Below are 23386 nucleotides of genomic sequence, written 5' to 3'. Positions count from 1 at the left end.
AAATTAAGAGCTAAGAACGTTTGTGTTTACTATAAACTGAACATTTAATGGCACATAGAAAATGTAATATTCAATTAAAACCTAAGTTGTCCTGGTTGGACATATTTATTTCGAAGTCCAACACTGAATGGCTGTTCACTTTTCTCTATTGCCAATTTGTCTGCTTCAGTAGGTTCTGGATCTGGAATTTCAAATCTAAGAAGAAAACCAAAAGGAAAGGAATTTGTTGATACATAAATAAAAAAACATTTTAAATACAACAGAGAAAACTAATCAACTAAAGATTCCAGTTTCCTATCATTTTATAGAACATACAAATTCTATAAAATCTTTTCTACAGTACTGCATACATAGAACTACAAAAAAATTGCCTTCAGCTATATGATGCTTAATTAAGAGAAGCAAGGGCTGCCATCCAATTATTTTTCTCTTCTTCAGACTTAGCAGCAAATATGATACTGTTGTCATTTGGGGGTACTAGTGCAAAGGCATGTCTGCCCCACAAGTATCTTCCTCATCACAGATTTCTACTCTCCACATAAAAGAAAACTTTTTTTTAATCTATAGTCTGCACTACTGTAATCTGGAAGCTGGTCTGGTCATGATTAAGTTTACTTCTGATCATTAAGCCATCAAAGAAAAAAATATGTCTTTCTTAGCACCAATTCTTGTCATTTGTCGTTCCTTTATGAATTCATTGCAGCACTGTGCAATATCTTTGCTTAACCATCCATCTATTTTTCCCAATTTCTGTCATTTTTCTGTTGGTCCAGTTCTTTCTAATTAATTGATGATTATAAAAAGGGCAAACTAGATCTCTAATTTTAAAAAAAGATAAGAATTTAAGTTTAATCAATAATTGCACAATCCCAATTTCTAATTGCCTCAAGGGCAAACTTTCAAATCAAGTTGCAAAAATATTGCATTGGGCTAATGGTGTTATTCAGTGGTACAGAACGAGTTATCGGTATAAATAAAACCATAGGTATAATACACAGACTTTTAAAAGAAAAAAAATAAATAACAAAATACTAAATTTTATAAACAAAATTTATGTTCCTTTAACTTTGTCACTAATACATATATGCCCTGTTTCATTGCTGTGAAAAAGAACTACTACAGACTCTATATTTCAAAATTCCTATTACCCTAAGTAGTAAAATTACAAAGAAACTTAAACTCTTGTATTGATTATAAAAATAATTTAAAACATTTTAGGTGTATTAGTTGTGAAAGAGCTAATAAAAAGTAAAACAAACAGAAAATTGAAAGAAAAGCACGACTTTTAAAATTGCAACTTTCATTATAATTTATATTTTTTGAGAAAACCAAGCACCAAATACAATGAAGCATGAAGAAATATTCATTGTTTCATCAGTTTGGAATTAAGAAGATTGGTGTCTAGATGAATACAGTTTTTACATTATGTCCATTCATGATTCATGAGAGAAGTAACAGCTTGGTTCAAATCTTCTCTGTCTTCTAGCTCCTCACCACAAGCTTCCAATTGCTAAGAATATCCAAAAAGATAAATTAAAACTGCATTGTTTAATTCTTGCCTCAATTTTTGTTACTAGAGAAAGCATCATCAAGCATTTAAATCTTTAAATACAGTTTAAATACATTTAATAAAACAGTTATTTTACACTACTCTGTGTACTTTATTATCCCTTAAACAAAGCCTCTTTCTACAAATACAATATACATGTAAATTATTACCAGCAAAACAAACAGTAAAAAAGTGAATATCATTTAAACATCTTCTAGATTTACAAAAATAATTTAAAATATCTAAAACAAGAAAACTATGTTACTTTTATTTATTAGTAACTGTGACTGCATGAAACAGGATAAACTCCTACGAATGATTTCATATTCTTTTAAGAATAACATACTTGAGTTTCAGCAATTTCAAAAAAAATTACATATCTTTGTTTTACAACAGAATAAAGTAGAAAACCTTTACCACTTCAAATCTTCAGAAACTTTTCTGCATACAGAGTCCATAAAGGATTCTCCTAAAATTTTTATAAGAAAAAATAAAACCAGTATATTCAGTATCAAGAAACCATGAAAATAAATATTCTATGTTATAATCCTGAGAAATCATAGTTAAAAATCAGTTTGTTAGTCTGCAAATCTTTGGTTTTGTTTCATTTTCCAAAACTTCTCTTGTATCTCCCTCTCAAAAAGAAAGAAAGTTTATTTTTTCTAAATCAATTACATTGGACTATGCTTCTATATTTCAGCTCTTTTGACAGAAAAATTCAAAGTGGAATAATGCATAAATATCATATAAAATTATATAAAGGTATGTTATGCAAGAACAAATGTAACAAATTATTATCACTTCTTTCAGAAAAAAATAAAACTTAAATCTATTTAATGATTTTAAGTGTCTAGAAAATGTGTGCAAAGTTTATATTTTCCCCATATTTCAATCAATATCTCAAAAGCATCCAGGGATATTTTTTTCTCAGTAAGGAAATGGTAAAATATTATTTGAGAACTTGGTCCATTAACTTTAATTCATCTCCTAATAATTACTTTATGTATGAAACACAGAGGCACTTACCTGGAGAAGTTTTGCTATTAAGAGATTAGCAATAAAAATAATTTAAGTGACTATCATTTGAAGTAATATCTTAATCTCTAGACTAAGAAATAAAACATTAAAGTATTAGGAAAAATAGGTGAAATTACCATATAAAGTTTCCAAAAATATAATACTTGCTTATTCTGTACTTTTAAAAATTTAAAAGTGAAATTTACTAGCATAATCACTTATTTTGCTGCTTTAAAATTTCTAATGTTTCTTCTCAACTCCACTTTAAAATGTTCTTAATAAAGATGGATATTGATTTTAGAAATGGTTAAAGCATTTTATTAAGTTTTTGTTGACATCAATTTCTAAATTGCCACTAATGTTCAACATAACTCTTATGTGTTAACTTATTTAATCTTTATTGGATTCTAGGGCTACAATGATACTAATTTTTTACAGTCTACTTAGCTTAAGCCCACCCAAATGGTTACATATGTCTTTTTTTAGAGACAGAGAGAGAGAGAGAGAGAGAGAGAGAGAGAGAGAGAGAGAGAGAATATTTTTAATATTTATTTTTTAGTATTTGGCAGACACAACATCTTTATTTGTATGTGGTGCTGAGGATCGAACCTGGGTCGCACGCATGCCAGGTGAGCTCGCTACTGCTTGAGCCACAACTCCATTTCCAGCATATGTCTTTTTAATAGAGTTCTGTAATAATTACAGGTTGTCAAGCAGGAAAAAATTCAGATATTTAGAATTTGAGATTTTCTATATTTATTGGTATATAAATCATGATTCTGGCATAAACTTCATCCAATAATTTGCAAAATATTTTTAAAATTTTCAGCTTAAGAATATTCTAAGCTAGTTTCTGTATAGACATTTGAAAGCCTATATTCTAAATTTTCCACACTGACATGCAAATTATCATACTGAACTACTTACAAATTAATCATACTCTTTCATGGGCTCCAGATCCTTTTTACATGTTGGCTTTGCTAAATACCCAATGAACTTAGCCTTTAGGATATTTAGAATGGCTCTTAATGAACTTGTCTTCCAAGTAAGCCTTTTCTCTATTTTTTTCTTTTGAAGCGACAGCACATTCACAGAAAAGTTGCATAAATAACACATAAACTCCTATATATTTTGGTCAGTAATTTGTTTTAACACATGGTAAATACCCTCCCCCCAAAACTGGCAGAATTTACTAAAATAAATGACTTATTTTATAAACACTTAAAAATTAGATATTAAACCAAAAAAGATGACTATTTTGTATTTCTCTGTCCATGTTCTCTTATGCATTAGCTTATTAATCTTTATTACATCCCTGTAAGATAAGCCTTTTTATCATAAACATGGCACAAATAAAGGAAGTGAAGCACAGAGAAGTGAAGTCATGTGCCTAAAAGGTTTAGGCGGTGTAACAATACACCTTCCCCTGAAGCTTTAAACTAGAGACCTCCTAAAAAAGGAACCAATACTTACTCTAAATTTACTGAAGTCAAGAATTCATCAATAGATGAGCAGATAAACAAAGTGATAACCTTAAGTCACACTAGTCCAGCCTTATTTCTTATGATTCTCATGTCTTTAGCAATGAAGGACAGACTTGATATTTTCATGTGAATATAAAATTGTATCATAAAGAATTTGTAAATTGGGAAATGAGATTATTTTCTTATTCCTATTAAATAATGATTGAAGAATGTTTTAAAAACTAAAATTCATCTTTATAAAGAGGAGTTCATATGAATTAATATGAGGACAAAAATGAAAAACAAGATTTATAATCAACCATGGAGGGGATCAATTTATAAAGAACAAAAAAGTGTTTTCTACAAAAAGAACTTTAAAATATTGCTATCAGTAACAGCAATTCAGCAATGTATTTGAAAATAAATTTTAGGCAACTGTGTATGTATGATATCTAACAATTTCTCATTATATAAATGTTTTTCCATCTGCCCATATAATGTATGTGCTTTGGGGAAATAAAATTAAAAAAACTATTTAAATACTAAGTTCACAAATAGATTTTTCTTGTCACTGAAGTAGATAGCCACTTTAAATTAAAACAGTGGCTTAAATATGGTCTGATATTGTGTTTTATATTCCTAAAGAAAGTGATAACCTTAAGTCACACTAGTCCAGCCTTATTTCTTATGATTCTCCTTCCAAAGTTACAGGAAATTGAACTTATTTTGAGTGAGTACTAATTACTACTAAAATACTAAATAGTATCATGAAAATCATGTCTCCAATACATGTCCTGAATGTATAAAGAATTTTTATTTATAAATTATTTTAAAATTCTGGTTAGAGAATGGGCAAAGGACTTACCTAGATATTTTTCCAAAAAAAGGGCCAAAAATTTACTCAACACCACTAATCCTTACAGAATGAGATGTGCATGGTAGCCAAAAGGTGGAAGGAATCCCAAGAATTCATCAATAGATGAGCAGATAAACAAAATGTGGTACATATATACAAAAGAATATTGTCATCTCTTATATGGAAGCATCACTGATAATGGTGTTTGTTGTACTAAATTTTCTTCCAGTTTTCTTCATAAGATGTAATTTATTCTTTTATGGTTGATAATTTTTATGCTTTTATTATATTTTATTTTTCTGTGGTGCTGCGGATCAAACCCAGCACCTCACACTTGCTAGGTGAGAACTGTACAAGTGAGCCACAACCCCAGCCCAACAATGTTTTTCTATTACTGATAAAACTTGCTATTATGAACATTCTTTTGTGTAAATTACTTTAACAATATTTATTGAACATCTACTATGTGCCAGGTACTGTGATTTTTTGTCCTAAGTGGTTTTACATGACAGTAAAGCAGAATTCATTTTGACACAATGTACACAAATGGAGCATAAATTCTCATTCCTTTGGGTGTACATGGTGCTGAGTCACACCAGTACTGTAATTATACATATATACATAAGCTAATAGTGTCTGTTTAATTGTAATGTCCTTCCCATCCCCAATGCTTCACCCCTCCCTTCACTCTCCTTTGCACTATCCAAAGGCCCTTCATTCTTCCCTACCCCCACTCCCACTGTGGATCAGCATCCATTTATCAGAGAATACATTCAGCCTTTGGTTTCTTGGAATTGGCTTATATCATTTAGCATTATGTTTTCTAGTTTCACCATTACACCTGCAAATGACATAATTTTATTCTTGTGCATGTCTCTTGGTACACTTATGCAGTTAATTACTCTGTAGTACATATTCAGGGATAGAAATGTTTTGTCATCAAGTATGTATATCTTAAAGTTTAAGAAATAATACTAAGCAGTTTTCCAAACTAGTACAGATTTTACTGCTATTAGAATACATAAAAGATCATGTTGCTCTTTATATATATTTTCAATTATTAAGTTCTGTCATATATATGTATGTAATGGTATCTTGTGGTTTTAATTTGTATTTCCTTGAGTAGTAATAATGAGCTTGAATATATTTTCACTGGCCATTTGGATAAACTTTTGTGGAGTTATTAAAAATTTTCCCCATTTTTAGTATCTTCTCTTGGCTTATCCTTCCATTCTACACTTCTTCTTGTTTTTCAAATCTGCCACGCTTGAATTAAAACTAATAATATTCCATATTAATGCCAAGGATTATATTTTTGTTGATTACACATGGGTGGTTTCCTTGTAAAAATTATTTAAAACTTTAAAGTACCTAGTAAGAGAGAGTAACTGCTGTCCTTAAATAAGAATCAAAACTAATCAATGAGTTTCTTTTCTCACTTCAAGTGCCCATGCACTTTCCTTTAATCTTTTAAAAGCAGGAGGGACTACCAAAGAGTCATGTGGGAGAAGGAGATTTTCTGGAACCATCCAATATCATTTCCCTCCACAAGTGCTACTAATTTCCATTGATTTCAGCTATCATCCAAGCACTTTCATCTACTTTCAGATTGCTTTTGATTTTTCAGGTGTGATTCCAACAAATACTGTTCACTGAAATTTTCTTCTCAAACATTTTAAAGAAGCAAATGAATTTTCTGCTTGACTATTTTGTACTTGCTTTCTATTGGGGGAGTTTTGGGGATTAAACTCAGTGGCAATCAATTAATGAGCCACATCTCCAACCCTATTTTGACTTTTACTTACAAAAAGAGTCTCACTAATTTGCTTGGTGCCTCACCATTGTGTAGGAAGCTGGGTTTGAACTTGTAATCATCCTGCCTCAGCCTTTTGAGCTGCTAGGATTACAGGCACACCTGGCCTAATTTACTTCTTTTGATTGTGTTGCTTCAGAGAGCCTGTTTACACTTTTTCCATCTAGTTGTTTTAGTAAAAATATTAAATAAATGTCAGAATAATTATTGTACATACATTTTAGGCACATAGGCAAGAAATTTATTTGGTAATTTTTTTCTGTTTTGTATAGTTTGATTTTGCTGTCAGCACTGAAAACTGAACCCAAGAGTGCTCTACCTCTGACCTGCATTCCCAGTTTTTTTTTGTTGTTGTTGTTTAATATTGAGATAGTTACCCATTCTGGCTTCCAACTTTCAATCCTTATGCCACAAGCCTCCTGTGTTTCTGGAATTAAAAGGATATATTTGTTGTTGTTGTTGTTGTTGTTGTTGTACATGCTCTAAATTCCTCACTCTCTGTGGCATCATGATGCTCTTTTTAAATTAATTTTGATTGCTGCCTTTTTTTCAGGGGAAAAAGATGCTCTTGGAAAATATGCTTTTTTTATTACTTGTAATATTTCCTTTATGAAACAGGTTACATAAAAGCATCTTGTAGTCCTTGATTCTTGCCAGTTTATCTACAAAATTTAGAAGATGTAATGTCACACAATAAATGTTCAATGAAAGTTTTGAACAGGTGACTGTAAAAGGCAAGGAAAGTGTGTCCATGGATTTCATGGAAAGGGTTTTTACTCTAATATTTAAAAAAAAAAAAACTGTCCCTAATGGTTCTAGAAAAATCACATACTCATAATTTCCTCCCAATGTCTTAGATGCTGTTTTCACTCTAATTTATGTAGGCAAATAAATCTGGAACCATGGTGAAGAATCTGTATACTGATTTTACAAACAGCTCTTACTGTTGTTTCCTTTACATAGTACTTCCCTACCTTCTCATTGTATTTCAGTTTAAAAAGGTTTTAGGGGAAGTGTGATATGGGCCATGAATAATTCACAAGATGATTGAAGTCTGCATATTCCTTTCCTCATTTGGAAATTTTTAGGAGAATTAAAACTTCTTCAAAATCTCATTCTGGTTGAATAAATTATATGGTAAATTTACTGGTATCTGATTTCCATAGTGAGATAGTCAGGATTATTTATAGAAATAGAAAAAAAAAACCCATTGTATCCACACACCACACATTCATTCTTGTATAGACATAAATATGACTTATGTTAAGAAATTGGCTTATGCAATTATAAAAGCTGAGGAGTTGTAGGATCTGTAGTAGGCAAGCTGGGGATATAGAAGAGGAAGAGGGAAGATATGTTCCAGTCTAAACATCAGACAATTCAAGATCAAAGAAGAATTGATATTTCAGTTTTTGTCCAATGGCAGAAACAAAGCAGAAAAAGATGTTTCTGTTCAGGTAATCAGGTGTGAGAAGCTCCATATTACTTACTTAGTTAATCATAATATTTTGTTCTATTCAAACATTCAAATTGGGTAAGAGCTATCACAGTAAAAATGGTAATCTGTTTTCACACTCTACTGATTCAAATCAGTCTCATTAAAAAATCACCTTCATGTGCATCATCTGAATAATATTTGACCAAACATCTGGGGACAAGTGGCTCAGAGGAATCAATGCATAAACTTAATCACTAGAAATGCACGTGCATGCTTATTCACAAAAAAAATTTATTATATTTTCATTTCCTGAAAGCCACTGATTGAAAGAAAAGTGAGATCATTTTAAAATTATGTTAGCCACTGATTTAAAGACAAATGAGATCATTTTACAATTATGTTAGCCATAATATACCTAGATATTTTTTATTTATATATACACACAAGTCTCACTCTGATTATTGTATCTTCATCTCTTAGATATAGCAAAAAAAAATTAAAAAATTTCAAGGCTTTAAACATAAAACTGTGTAACCAAAATCTGGTATTTTCTCTCCAAGTAAGAAAGTTAGATATTTTAATGATAAAATCTCATGATTCTCTGTACAGCTTATATTAATTTCTTCATTATTTTCTGTATTTTATGTTTTTATCATTTGATTTTGAGTCATAAGTATTTTTCATCCTGTCTAATTAGCAAATGATAGACTAAAATCTTATTAGAAATGAGACAATTTAGTAACATGTTGTGCTAATTTTAAAACAAAATTAATAATTTAATTTGCCTTAGGATCCATGTTTCTTATTTAGAGATATGAAGCATAATATTTTATGGAATATTATACATTATATTATGAATTGTGTACATTGTTGTATCTTTTTATTGCACTCTTTTATATAAAAAGACATTCACACTACAGTTTATTTCCTAATATAAGAAAGATATTTTGATTTCACTGTGAATCTATGCATTTCATCATTGCACCCTCTTTATACAATCTTGTTTACATTCTGTATAAAAACACAATTTTATATACAAAAGTCACAGTGCAATTAGGCTCCTATGTGGAAACAACCAGAGTCACCAAACCAGTGAGCTATATCCCCATTTCTTTTAATTTTATTTTTTAAATTTTTAGACAAGTTCTAAGTTGCTGAGACTGTCCTTAAACTTGTAATCCTCCTGCCTCGGGCTTCTGAGTTGTTGGGATTGCAGGCATGCATCACTATGCCTGGCTGAATTTACATTTTACAAATAAATTGGCATGAATATTTACATGTACATATATTTTTGTATTGAAGGATTTTGGTAAAATTACTGAATGATAGAAGATGTGCATTTAAAATATTACATGTTTCACAGTTGTTAGCAGGTATTTGCATTGTGTTTCTGATTTCACAGAAATTTTTCTGAAGATTGAACATAATGAACAATCTCACTTTAGATTAATTTGTTTTTAAACAAAGGTACCAATATTTTATATCTGAGGAAAACTTTCCAACTTTTTGTTAGTAATATTTTTAGACATGAGTAGGTTTTGAACTACATCACAATTTTGTATAAAATTGTTTTTTACATAATTCTGACAGACCCTATTTAATGTTCTTCCCAAACTTTCCTGATTCTATTAAATTAACTTTGGAGCAAGTACATATATAAGATGTCCAAATTTTGAGTAAAATCAAGATTTTGTCAGAAAAAAAGAAAGAATATAGTCACTAGGAGGAATGAGCAGAAGATGCCATATTGAGCAGAACTTTTATTCAAAATGTGAAGAAATAAATACAGACATGTAATGAGTCCTCTGAAGGATATATAAGCAACTTGTAACTGGAGGATCAAAATGTATCCAGGAAAAGACTATCAGAAAATTGACAAAAGTGACAGCTTTGCCAATGGATCAATAGGAGATGTCATTCTCTTGAGGCTAATTCTAAAATGATCAAAAAGTTGCAATACCAGATTTGAAAATAAAGATGTGGTTAATAATAGAAGCCCAAAACAGCAGACCCAGAAAAAAATTTTGCAGAATTTCTCAGTGAAGATGGAAGTGGGGAGCAAGATGATGGATATGGAGCCTTTAAAATTATGTTCTATTCAATTTTTAATAAAGTTATCAATGTAACAACAATAACAACAAAACAACACAGGTTTTCCAAATTACTCTCATTGGATTAGAACTGAATTTATTAATTTAACATAATTAGCATGTTAAACATTAATTGACGGATAAAACATCAAATTTAGTATGGTGACCTTATAGCCAGCTACTTTTCAAGCTGTCTTAATAATTATAAAAGTTAAATGTCCATTTTCTCAAAGAGTGTATTGAGTTTTACTTTTTCGCTCGAATTCTTCTAAATATTCTTATTTTAAGTATACTTTTACCTTGAGAGACAAGGCTAAAATATACTTAAAATAAGAAAATCTATTCTAGCAGATATTTATGTATGGTCTCTTATACAAGCACACCAAATCAAGATGATGTTTTGCTTCATATTTGTTGTCCTTTTGAAAAATGGAAACTAATTTTAATAGGTTAATTGATTTCTACTTCTGATTTTTAAAAATAATTTCCTAGTCACTAATAGACATTGAATATTATTAAATATGTTTCATCTGCCTATTAATACTCATCAGTTTCTGTTCATTATGTGACAAATTACATTGGTAGATACAACAAATTCTGGTCATCATTGAAAAAGCCCTTGTCTGTGAGATATATATATATATATATATATATATATATATATATATATATATATATATATATAATATTGTTAAATATACAACTGAAACAGTTGAGAAGCTCCTTATTACTTACTCATGGGAGAGTTTGCTATTTTGTTCTATTCAAGCATTCAATTTAGGTAAGAGCTACCACAATAAAGATGTTGATCTTATACCCAGCTACTTTACAGTTAACACTTTTTTTCTATTTTTTTCTTTTTTTATTATTTTAATTGACAGATAAAATTGTATTTCTTTCTTTCTTTCTTTCTTTATTATGTACAAAAAGTTTTGAAGTATATATGCATTATGGAATAATAAAATCTTATTAATTAACATATTTATTACCTCTCATATTTATTATTTTTGTTGTGAAAACACATACTATCCACTGTCCCAGAATTTTTCAAGTTAAGCTATATGATTATTGACTATAGCTAACATGAAGTACAACAGAACTTTTAAAATTGTTACTCTTAACTGAGATTTTTGTCTCCTTTGACCAAAATCTCTCTATCAACCCTCCCACATCCACCTCAGACCCAGGTAAGCACCATTCTGCAGTTCAATGGGAAATAATTTTAGATTGTACTTACAAGTAAAATTATGGGGTTTGTCTTTCTGTGCATGGTTTTAATTTAATAACGTCATGCCTTCCATGTTTATGTATCTTCTCACAAAGACCAGGATTCTCTTTAGTTTAATGATTGAATATTATTCTATTGTGTGTATGTACCATTTCTTTATCCATTCATCTATTAATGAATCCTAAGGTTGATTCTTTACCTTGGATATTTTAAATAGTGCTGCAATGAAAATTAGAGTACAGATGTCTCTTAGACATACTTATTTCATTCCTTTGGGATATATAGCCAATAGGGATTGCTGGATATGTGGTAGTTCTTGAAGTCTAATGAAGACAATTCTATAATCAAAAGGAGGGGGATAAATAGGTTTTAAATTATTCCTTTGTCTCTGTCAGTTCTGTTGCTGTGGTGTTTCTGCCAGAACTGGCCCTGCAGTCTGGTAATTAACAGCTTTTATTATAACATGTCTTGATTGATCCCAAACCCTGAGTCTTCATGGTAACACACACTTAGACTCAATAGTTACAACACTCTTTTTAGTTCTTATGCACTCATGATTTTTTATTTAACAATTGTTTCCAAGCAGCAGCACTCTGCTTTGGCAACTTAGCCTCTAGCTTTGGCCAACAAATATTAAACACTCTGACCTTGTCCCCATTTTAGGAACCTGATTCCTATTAGCCTTGCCCTTTCTGGTGAATTATCCTTTGAGGACTTTTTCTTTTCTGTCATAAAATTAAAATCATTCAAAGCTATTAGAGAGCTTCAAGTAATGTCACTGGAAGATATCAAAAAAGAGTTTTTTTGTCAACGTGGCTAATAGATCTGTTCCCTGAATCCTTCCATCCCTTGAAATAGATTTTCTTTAACTGCAGGGAGCCCCATATCACTGTTTTCCAGGGTGGATGCCAACCTTTGAATGGCACTTCTAATGGTTTTCCGGAGCAATGAAAAATTTACAAGCTGTTGGAATCACTGCCTAAAGTTTTGAGCATTTATTAAGTTCTATCTCAAAAGGAAGAGATTAAGTAGATTCATTGACTGCAAGAGAGCTAAGCCCCATCATGACTCCTCAGCATCCATTGTGTTAAAGAGGAGTTTGTGTTCCATGTCAGTTGGAGATCAACATGGAAACGTAGCTACTCTTACAAAGATCTGCTGGTTCTGTTCAACTAGGTAGGGAAGAAATGGTAGTCGGCCAATCCAGTACTTGGCATTTGTTAATTTTTTGCCTTTGATGCTATTGATTAGTCTCACAGAAGGGGATGATTATATTCTTTATTAAAGGAGATGTTTATAAATAGATTTATAAATTAATTGCTGATTTGCTCTGAGTTATAAAGCACAAAGAAGAGCCCAATTGATAATGAAAGTTAGGACACAAGCATTTTTTAAAATAATTTTAACTTTTGAATATTAGAATCTGTGAAAAATACACACTAGTTCTAGGTCAGTTTTAAGTATTGAAGTATGCCATTATTTTACTATTTTGCTTAACATGTTTCAATATTATCTTGGTAAATCTCAATAACAACCTGGTGAACAAAAGTTATACAACCCTAATTTTTAGAAGGCTTTTAAGCCTAAGAGAAAGTACTTATGCAAGAACAAAAAGCTACTTTTTAAAGACAGAGCATTTTCTGAGTTCAGTATACACTAGTTAATATATTTACCTGTCTTTCTCTCAATTCACGATCATTTCATCTTACTTTTTCTTTTTAATTACAAGTTATGAGTACAGAGACACATGCATTTATCCCAGCCACTTGGGAACCTGAGGCAGGACAATTGCTTGAGCCCAGGAATTTAAGATCAGCCTGACCATCATCATGAAATACCATCTCAAAAACAGAACAACACTGTACAAATAATTTCAAGTTAATAAAATATTTATACAGCATACAGATTTGGAGAGCATATTAAAAAGTTCTGATACTAGATCTAAAACATTAATAAGTATTGAAATGTATTTGGTCAATGTTTTCATCTGAATATTAAAATACCAATTTTATTACTTTTTAAAACATAGCAACAGGAATCTAATTCTTTGTTATATGAAAGCACAATCTAGAACATCAGTAAATTTCAATCCAGGTAAGACTCACAAAAGTGAGTTACTCTTGGTGTTCATGCCCTGTGTAAATAAGAGTAAGAAAGTTTGATCACAAAAGAACAGTAGAAAAAAATAAATGTTCAAATTCCATTAATATTTTTCTTAATATCTTTCTTGATCATATAGAATTCAGGAGTTAGTAATTAATTATAGGAAATTTATCATCTAAATGATATTGTGAAGAAATTCTACATTAATTTTGATTATGAAATTTTATGTCTTCGCAGAAGACATAAAACAGGTGTTCTTGTCAACTATTAATACCAACTCCTATTGTATGACCAAATTAGTGAATTTCACAGTAATATTTCTATACACTCATATACAATACTTGAATCCTGACCACTCTCCTTAATTCCAATTTTCCCTCCTCTCTCTTTTTCATCCCAAGTTACCATCCCTATTCTTTAATATTCCCTCGATAATTTCTCTTTCCAGATACCATATATTAGGAAGAGAATATGATAATTGAATTTTTTTCTGATTTTTTCACCTTAACATGATGACCACCCTTTTCATCCATTTTACAGTTTTTTCTTCATTTCTTTTATTAACCTTTTCATGTGAGGTTTGAATTATACCATTTCCTACTATCCTGGGCCTTTAAATTTCTACTCATAAATCTAATATTTTTCTGATGTGTTTATAATTGCTTTGGCCCTTATTATAGATTTCAGTTTACCTTTGGTAATTTTATAGACTATGATTTGGAGAGGTTCTTATATAGCCATGTCCACTTAGTATTCTAAAATCTTATACCTGGATGTCCATAACTTTCACAATATAAAAGAAATAGTTACTTTTGTTCACTGAGAAAATTTGCATTGCCTGCAGCCTGTACCTCTTCTCCATTGTGTGTACCAGTGATTCATAAAAGTAGTCTATGAATTGTGTCTAGTGGGTTTGTAAGTTGTTTACAATTGTTTTAATTGTTATTGATATTGTGTGAATGTGATATTTCATCAGGTTCAAGCTATGATATTTTTCTTTCACTTGATCTAGTTTGTGGGTCTGACTTCAACTGGATATTTTTAATTTGAGGTATTGGGCTCTTCATTTTTAAGATTTCTAATTGATTCTTTTCCAGAATCTGTATTGAATTTTTTTTCCATGTCCTGCATTGTTTTCCTTCATTTACTCAGTTTTTCTTTGCTTCATCTTTGAATTAATTCACAATTTTAAACCCCTTTTCCAAACTTTTTTCTGGCACTTTTGTCTATTGCATTATCTTTGGAAAGAGTTTCTAGAGTTATGAACTATGAAACAGTCATGCTACCTTTCATTTTACCTTTCGTATATTTCTATATTTAAATTTGTACATTTTCAGGGATATATATCTTTTCCACATTTATGTGAGTGTCTGCTAAGGAAATAGATTTCCATGGATGATGTGTCCTGGGCTATTGGTTAAACATGTAATGTTGAATTCTTTTCCAAATGGTGTCTGTATTGTAGTTTCCTGTGTCTTATCTATGACTCCTGAGTTGTGATAGTTTGCACTGTCAAGTAACAACTTTTTGTGTTGGTGTTGTGAGAGTGGAGTCACGTTATTGGACTAGTAATATAGGCAGTAGAGTATCTGAAATGCATTTTCTGTTGTGGTTCTTCCAAACTTGTCAATAATGTGCTGTCTGCAAATACATTGGAGAGACCTAGGCTGAGGACCTGAATAAATGAAGATCTCATACCTGCATAATTCCATAAGAGTTGCTTCATTTATTTTTAGTCTTGCTTTAGGATGTCCACACCATTTAATTTTAGTTATCTCTATTTATTACTAAATGGGTGTGTTAGGTGAAAGCTTTTTATCTCTGTTCTTACTTTTAATTTCTTTCAGCACCAGGTTTTATTTTTATTTTTGAAGATATATATGACAGTATAGTGTATTCTGTACATACATGGGCTATAACTTATTCTATTTACAATCAAAGAGAACATTTGGCATTTGGTTTTTTGGTATTGGCATATTTTACTTGGTATAATAATCTCAGATTCCATCCATTTACCAGCAAATGCCATAAATTTCATTCTTCTTTAAGGATGAGAAATACTCCATTGTGTATATATACCACATTGTCTTTAAATTTCATCTTTTGAAGGCCACCTAGGTTGTTTCCATAGCTTAACTATTGTTGGGCTGCTGTAGATATTGATGTGGCTGTGTCACTGTAGTATGTTGATTTTAACATACTACAGCATGTTTTGGTTATATATGTAGGCCCAACTCTCCATCATGTCAGTTTAGGAACTGACTTCCTCAACAAGACTTCTAAATTGCAACAAATAAATACAAGAATCAACTGGGTTGATAACTGGTTGAATGGGGTTTCCATTCCAAATTTTCTGAGGAATCTCTGTACTGTTTTCCAGAATGCTTGCACAAATTTGCAGTCTCACTAGCAATGTATGAGTGCAACTTTTTTTTCACATACTCTCCAGCATTTATTGTGACTTGCATTCTTGATAATTACCATTCTAACTGAACTAAGAGTGGAATCTCAATGTAGTTTTAATTTGCATTTTTCTAATTGCTAGAAACGTTGAGCATTTTAAAAATATATTTGTTGACCAGTTGTATTTCTTGTTCTATTAACTACCAGTTCAGATTCTTTGCATATTTATAGACATCCTATGCACACTAGAAGAGAATATAGGCCCAACTGTATTGGGTTATTTGTATGTTTGGTTTAAGTTTTTTGATTTTTTTCCATGGGGGCAAGTACTGGGATTCAACTCAAGGGCATTCAACCACTAAGCCACATCCCCTGCCCTATGTTTTGCATTTTATTTTTATTATTTTTAGTTATAGATGAACACAATTTATTTATTTATTTATTTATTTATTTTTATGTAGTGCTGAGGATCAAACTCAGGGTCTCACACCAGCAAGGCAAGTTTCTAACACTGAGCCCCAGCCCCAGCCTTGTTTTGAATTTTATTTAGCCACAGAGTTGTTTAGTACCTCTTGATCCTCCTGTTTCAGCCTCCTGAGCTGGTTTTTTGAGTTCTTTACATATCCACAAGACTAATGTTCTGAGGTGCAGGTGGTAAAGATTTTCTCTCAATTTGTAGGCTCTCTGTTCATGTTCCTGATAATTTTCTTTGCTGTGAGAAATCTTTTTACTTTGTTACCTTTCCATTTATTGATTATTGATTTTATTTGTTGCAATTTAGAAGCCTTATTGAGGAAGCCAACATGATGGAGAGTTGGGCCTATATTTTCTTCCAGTGGGTACAGGATATCTGGTCTAATGCCTAAGTTCTTGATGTACTTTGAGTTGAGTTTTGTGCAGGAATAAGGATATGGGTTCAATTTGATTCTGCCATATACATATTTCCAATTTTCTCAGTACAACTTGTTTAAGAGGCTGTCTTTTCTTTCAATGTATGTTGTTGGTGCCTTTGTCTAGTTTGAGATAATAGTATTTATGTGATTTATATAATGTTTTCTGTGTTCCATTGGACTTTTTGCCTGTTTTGGTGTCAAAACCATGCCATTTTTAGCACTATATTATAATTTGAGATTGGATATTGTGATGTCTGCTGCCTCCTTCACTTTTTTCACTAAGGATTGTTTTGAATATTCTGGGCCTCTTGTTTTTTCAAGTGAATTTCATGACTGCTTTTTCTATTTCATTGTAAAATATCATTGACATTTTAATAGGAATTGCATTAAATCTATAGAATTTTGGTTGTATGGCAATTTTTATAACATAAATTTTGCCAATCCAAGACCATTGACAATCTTCCATCTTCTAAGGGCTTCTTCAATTTCTTCCTTTAGTGTTTGGTAATTGTCATAAAAGAGGTCTTACACTTCTTAGATTGTTTCCCAATTATTTTGTTTTTCTAATTTTTTGAGCCTATTGTGATTCATCAGCTGATACATAATTTGTGTACAAGATCATAACTGATTTATGGGTGTTAATTCTATATCCTGCTACTAAGCTGAGTTTGTTTATGAGTTCTAGAAGTTTTGTGGTGTAGTTTTAGAATCTTGTTGTTGGCAAATAGGGACACTTTGAGCTCTTCTTTTTCTATTCATATCCCTTTAATTTCTTTAACCAAACTTCTCTGATTAGAATTTCAATATTCATATGTTGAATAGAAGTGGTAAAAGAGGGCACCCTTGTCTTGTTCTAGTTTCTAGAAATAATTCTTCATTTTTTTCCATTTGAAATGATGTTATTCTTGGGTTTTGGGGAATAGAGCTTTTAAAATGTTCAGTTATGTTCCTATTATCCCTCGTTTTACTACCATTTTGAACATGAATGGGTGCTGTATTCTGTCAAATGCTCTTTATTCAATTATTGAGATAATTATGTGATATTTTTAAGTCTATTTATGAGTTATGTTTTGATTTTCATAGGTTGAACCAACCTTGCATCTCTGTGATGAACTCCACTTGATCATGGTGCACTATGTTTTCAATGTTTTTGTATGTAATTTTTCAGTATTTTGTCAAGAGTTTATGCATATATGTTCATCAGAGATATTTATCTAAAGATTTATTTCATTGAGGTATCTTTGTCTGGTTTTGTTATCAGGGTGCTTCTTCCTTCATAGAATGAGTTTGGAAGTGTTCTATCCTTTTCTATTTAATGGAATAATTTGAGGAGTTTTGGTGTAATTTCTTCTTTACAGATTTGGTAGGAATTGCCATAGAATTTATCTACTCATGGAATTTTCTTTATTGGTAGCTCCAAATACTGATCCATGAAAAATAAGTGGCTTCAAAAATGCTAATAGTCTCTGGGCTCAGTAGTACATGCCTATAATCCCAGTAGCTTGAGAGGCTGAGACAGGAGAATTGTGAGTTCAAAGCCAGCCTCAGCAATGGCTAGATGCTAAGCAACACAGTGAGATCCTTTCTCTAAATAGAATAAAGAAGCAAGGATGAGATGTGGCTCAGTGGTTGGGTACTCCTGAGTTCAATCCCCAGTAACAAAAAAAAAATGCTAGAAATGAGAAAAAATATGAATTTGTATAAATGCCCATGAATCATTCAGGTCACAATTAAACAGAAAAAGAAAACAATACATTTGAATATATATATTAGTGCTTTTGTGGTGCCAGTGATTGAACCCATAGCATCATGAAATTGAGGTACATTCTCTGTGAGCTGGCTACATTTAAAGCTGTTGTCTTCCATTTTTCGTACTTTTGTTCATCAGAATAGGACATGAGGACATATAGAATGCATACTGAAGCATGCTGAAGAATTGTGGAGTCTATAAAAGACTTCCACTTATGAGGAGGGTTGGGAAAATTGACATCATATTGTATAACACAGTACTAACTGGACCATCCTGCTCTCCTGGGACCAGATAAACTCTTCTTAATGGAATTTTACAGTCTCAAGAAATTGTAGTTTGGGCTGGGTTTTTTTGGCTCAGCAGCAGAGCACTCACCTAGTACATGCAAGATGCTGGGTTCAATCCTTAGTACCACATAAAAATAAATAAAATAAAGGTATTATGTCCAACTACAACTAAAAACATATTTTTAAAGAAGTCATAGTTTATAAAATTGTCATCAAAAAGTCTTCTACATTTACCTTGCCATGGGAAATAAAACTCAAATTTGAATAGAATGCATGAATTGAAATAATTTCTCTTCTTTTGAGTGGTGAATATAAATTCAGCCTGTATAATTTTAACAGTACAATTTTTTTAAAAAATCATCATTCATCATCATAGTCATCATCATCACCATCATAGTTATCATCATCATTATTTATTTCACTGTTGGGGATTGAAGCCAGAGCTCATACATTCTATGCTATACATTACCACTTATCTCTTTCCTCTGTCCTACCAGTAAATTCTCTCAGAGGAAATGCCACAAGATTCACATTGGTTTTTTTCTTTGATTGTTGTTGTTATATTATTTTGTTTTGTTCTATAATGTAAATGAAGTGGGAAAGATTTTCTTCTCCTATGTGGATAGACAATGTTTGGCTCTTTCTGAAAGAAAGAGTGAGTTAATAGTCTATTTAAATATTTTATTATATCAGCTACTACATAACAACTTACTGATACCTTTCTAGTGCTTCTTTCTACATTTCCCCATGACAATGTGGTGTGGATAAAAGTATATAAACTCTGAACGTTGTCATCTTTAAACACTTTTACCCCTAAGGGAGGTAAAGTTTTGTTTGCACCACACATAAAATAGAAAAAGTAGCTGGAAGTAAGATACTAGCATATTTGCTCTCTCCTACACTGGAATGTCTTTGTAAGCCATCTTTCCCTGGTCTGTTTACTGCTTTTCTTTAATTTCTGTAAACATTTTTATATATTTGTTGATCATCTGTATTTCTTCTGTGAAGTTCCTGTTGAATTTCTTTGCTCATTTATTAAATGGGTGGTAGTGTTATTATTAGTTTTAAGTTATTATTATCATCATCATCATCATCATCAAAATCATCATCATTATTTAGTTCTTTTTTAAAAAGAGAGAGTGAGAGAGGAGAGAGAGAGAGAGAGAGAATTTTTAATATTTATTTTTTAGTTCTTGGCGGACACAATATCTTTGTTGGTATGTGGTGCTGAGGATCAAACCCGGGCCGCACGCATGCCAGGCGAGCGTGCTACTGCTTGAGCCACATCCCTAGCCCCATTATTTAGTTCTTTATTCTGAAGTTAATGCTTTTTCTGAGGTGCAGGTGGCAAAAGTATTTTTCCTATTCTGTTGGTTCCCTTTTCATGTCCTTGGTGTTTTTCTTTGCAATGAAGAAGCTTCTTAATTTGATGCCGTACTATTTATTGATAATTGATTTTACTTTTTGCAGAAGAGTCTTGCCCTTCCAGCATCTACTATTGGGAGCATGAAGGCACAGAGAAACCGCTCCAAAGACATTTTCAGAGAATTATTTCTTATCTATTATGCAGCAAAAATAGCTTCTATAGTGGGTATGTGCCAATTTACATATTACAGTCATGATAGGCCAGAGGGGATACACAGCCTATCATATTACAGGATTCTTGAAACCAAGAGTCTAGGAACTGCCTTGTACCAACAGAGGAATAATTTATTGTCAAAGGAGCAGAGAAATGGTGCTTGCCAGTGTTCTGACAACACTCTGTTCCAAAACATAGTGTTGTATGTTAGGACTTCTCTGTTGCACAATGAGCAAGATAGGCATTCTTCTTTGTCGATCCATGGTCAGGCCCACCAATAACTTCTTGTACTTTAGAGATTATATTAAGAAGTCTGTTCCTGAGCTGATATGTTGGAGTTTTTGACCTACATTTTCTTTCATCAGGAGCAGGGATTCTAGTCTAATACATAAGTCATTGATCCACTTTGAGTTGTGTTTTTTGTGTGGTGAGAGGATTAGGTTTCCATTTAATTCTACTACATATGGATTTCCAATTCTCTCAGCACCATTTGTTGAAGAGGCTATCTTTTCTCCAGCATATTATATTGGTGATTTTGTCTAGTATGAGGTAACTGTATTTATTTGGTTTTGTTTCTGTCTTCTGTTTCATTGGTGGTCTTGCCTGTTTTGTTGTCAAAAGCATACTGTTTTTGTCTTTAGAGCTCTGTAGTGTAATTGAAGTCTGATATTGTGATGCCTCATGCTTCATTTTTCTTGCTAGGAATTGTTTAGGGTATTCTGGGTCTCTTGTTTATCTAAGTGATTTCATAATTGCATGTTTTCTGTTTCTGTGAAGAACATCTTTGGGCTCTGGAAGGGAATTGCATTGAAATTTTATAACACTTTTGGTAGTATGGTCATTGTGACAGTATTAATTCTGACTAAGGACATGGGAAGTCTTTCCATCCCCCAAGGTCTTCCTCAATTTTTTTCTTGAGTGTTATGTAATTTTCATTGTAGAGGTCTTTTACCTCTTTTGTTAGATTGTTTCCCAAGTGTTTTTATCCTATTTTGAAAAAGATAATTTTCCTAATTTCTTTTTTAGCTCATTCTTTATTGGAGAATAGAAACAAAATTGATTGATGAGTGTTACATTTGTATCCTGCAATTTGATGAATTCATTTGTGTTCTAAAAGTTTTCTAGTGAGTTTTTTTTTTGGGGGGGTGTTCTAAGTATAGAATCATGTCCTCTTTAAATGGAGCTAGTTTTAGCCCTTTCTTTCCTATTGATATCCCTTTAATTGCATTCCTTTGCCACATTGCTCTAGCTAGAGATTAAAGGACTTGATTTGTTCAGCTCTCTATCATTCAATAGTGAATTTGGTCATTTGGTGTTTTATTCCATTATGATCTGATAGATTGCAGGGTATTATATCTACATTTTGTATTTGCTAGGAGTTTCTTTATGTACTAATAGAAGTTGTGAAAGTAGGAATCCCTGTCTCATTCTAGTTTTTAGAAGAAATTCTGTAGTTGTTCTCCATTTAGAATTATGTTGGCATTGGGTTTGTCATGTATAGCTTTTACAATGTTGAGGTTTGATTCCTTAATTCCTGTATTTTCTAGTGTTTAAAGCAAGAATGGATGTGGTATTTTGTCAAAAGTAGATGGTGCATCTATTTGGATAATCATGTGTTCTCATCTCTGTGTCTATTTGTGTGATGAATTACATTTATTGATTTCCATTTGTTGAATCAATTTTGCATTCCTGGGATGAAACTCACTTGGTCATGGTGCACTATTTTTTAAAACATATTTTTATGGAATTTAGCAGTATTTTATTGAGGATTTTTGCATCTATGTTCATCAAGGATATTAGTCTGAATTTTTCTTTTTTTGATGTGTCTTTGGATTTGGTAGCAGTGTGAGATAGGCTTCATTGAATTAACTTGAAGAGTTCCCTCTTTTTTACTTTGATGAAATAATTGAGGAGGATTGGTATTGGTTCTTCTTCAGAGGTTTGGTAGAAATAGGCTGAGCATCCATCTGGTCCTAGGCTTTTCTTTGTTGGTAGAGTCTTGATGACTTCTTTATTCTCATTATTTGCAATAGATCTGTTTAAATTTTCTATATCCTCTGGTTCAATTTGGGTACTTCATGTTTCCAGGAATTTACTGATGTCTTTAAGATTTTCTAGCTTATTTGGATATAGATATTGAAAAATAGACTCTATTTATGCTCTGTTTCAGCAGTGTCTATGCTGATATTTCCATTTTCACCATATACTTTAGTACTTTGCATGTTTCTCTCTGTGTTAGCTTGGCTAAAATTTACCAATTTTGTTTATTAAAAAATTGATTAATTTCTTTTTCAATATTTTGATTTTATCAGTTTCATCTTTGATTTTTATTATTTGCTTTCTTTTGCTGATTTTAGTGTTTTTCTCTAGGTCCTTAAAATGTAATGTTAGATTATTTGCTTAGTAGTAAAAGAAATAAAGAGTAAAGAGAGAACAATGGAATTTGATTATTTGTAAGAGAAATGAGAGATATAGAAACAAAGGGAAATAAAAGATTTGAAATAGAATACAAAGCCAATGCAAAATATGCTAATTGAAATCTTTAACCCTCAGAAACAGATAATGGAAAAAATAACTATGTTTAACAATGGCACAAATGAAGAGGCAGAAACATATGTAGATGTGCAAATGTATAAATATTCATCATGCATCCATCTGTACACAGAGAAAAACTAAAATAACAATAACAACAACAAAAATAAAAACCTGGGTTGTTACTGAGATTATGTGCTTGTTGTCTGTTCCAAAGTATCTTTCCATATCTCAGTTTCCCTTCTCCATGGAATGGCATGGGGAGCTGTGAGAAGTGCTGTCAGCTGCATTCCCATGATAAGGGTTATGCTGCATTGTACAAAGTATACTCAGGGAAGGCAGTGAGGTCCAGTATTTTCCCCAATTGTTTTATTCCATGGGGAGT

General features: G+C 31.6%; 1 protein-coding gene across 1 annotated transcript in view; it reads right to left on the bottom strand.

The window, feature by feature from the left end:
• Positions 1–19: 19 nt before the first annotated feature.
• The window catches only part of LOC120887408 (echinoderm microtubule-associated protein-like 1), a 99379-nt gene continuing 76012 nt past the window's right edge, over positions 20–23386 (bottom strand). The window contains exons 3-4 of the mRNA XM_078037433.1: positions 1967–2018; positions 20–1510 (exon numbers count right to left, since the gene is read on the bottom strand). Of these exons, the coding sequence (XP_077893559.1) occupies positions 1483–1510; positions 1967–2018 (80 nt within the window). The 3' untranslated portion in view covers positions 20–1482. The remainder of the gene's footprint in view (positions 1511–1966; positions 2019–23386) is intronic.

The sequence above is a fragment of the Ictidomys tridecemlineatus genome, unplaced genomic scaffold (assembly GCF_052094955.1).
Source record: "Ictidomys tridecemlineatus isolate mIctTri1 unplaced genomic scaffold, mIctTri1.hap1 Scaffold_81, whole genome shotgun sequence".
Taxonomy (NCBI): domain Eukaryota; kingdom Metazoa; phylum Chordata; class Mammalia; order Rodentia; family Sciuridae; genus Ictidomys; species Ictidomys tridecemlineatus.
Note: the sequence above shows the minus strand (reverse complement) of the source record. Positions and strands in the feature narration are given on the sequence as shown.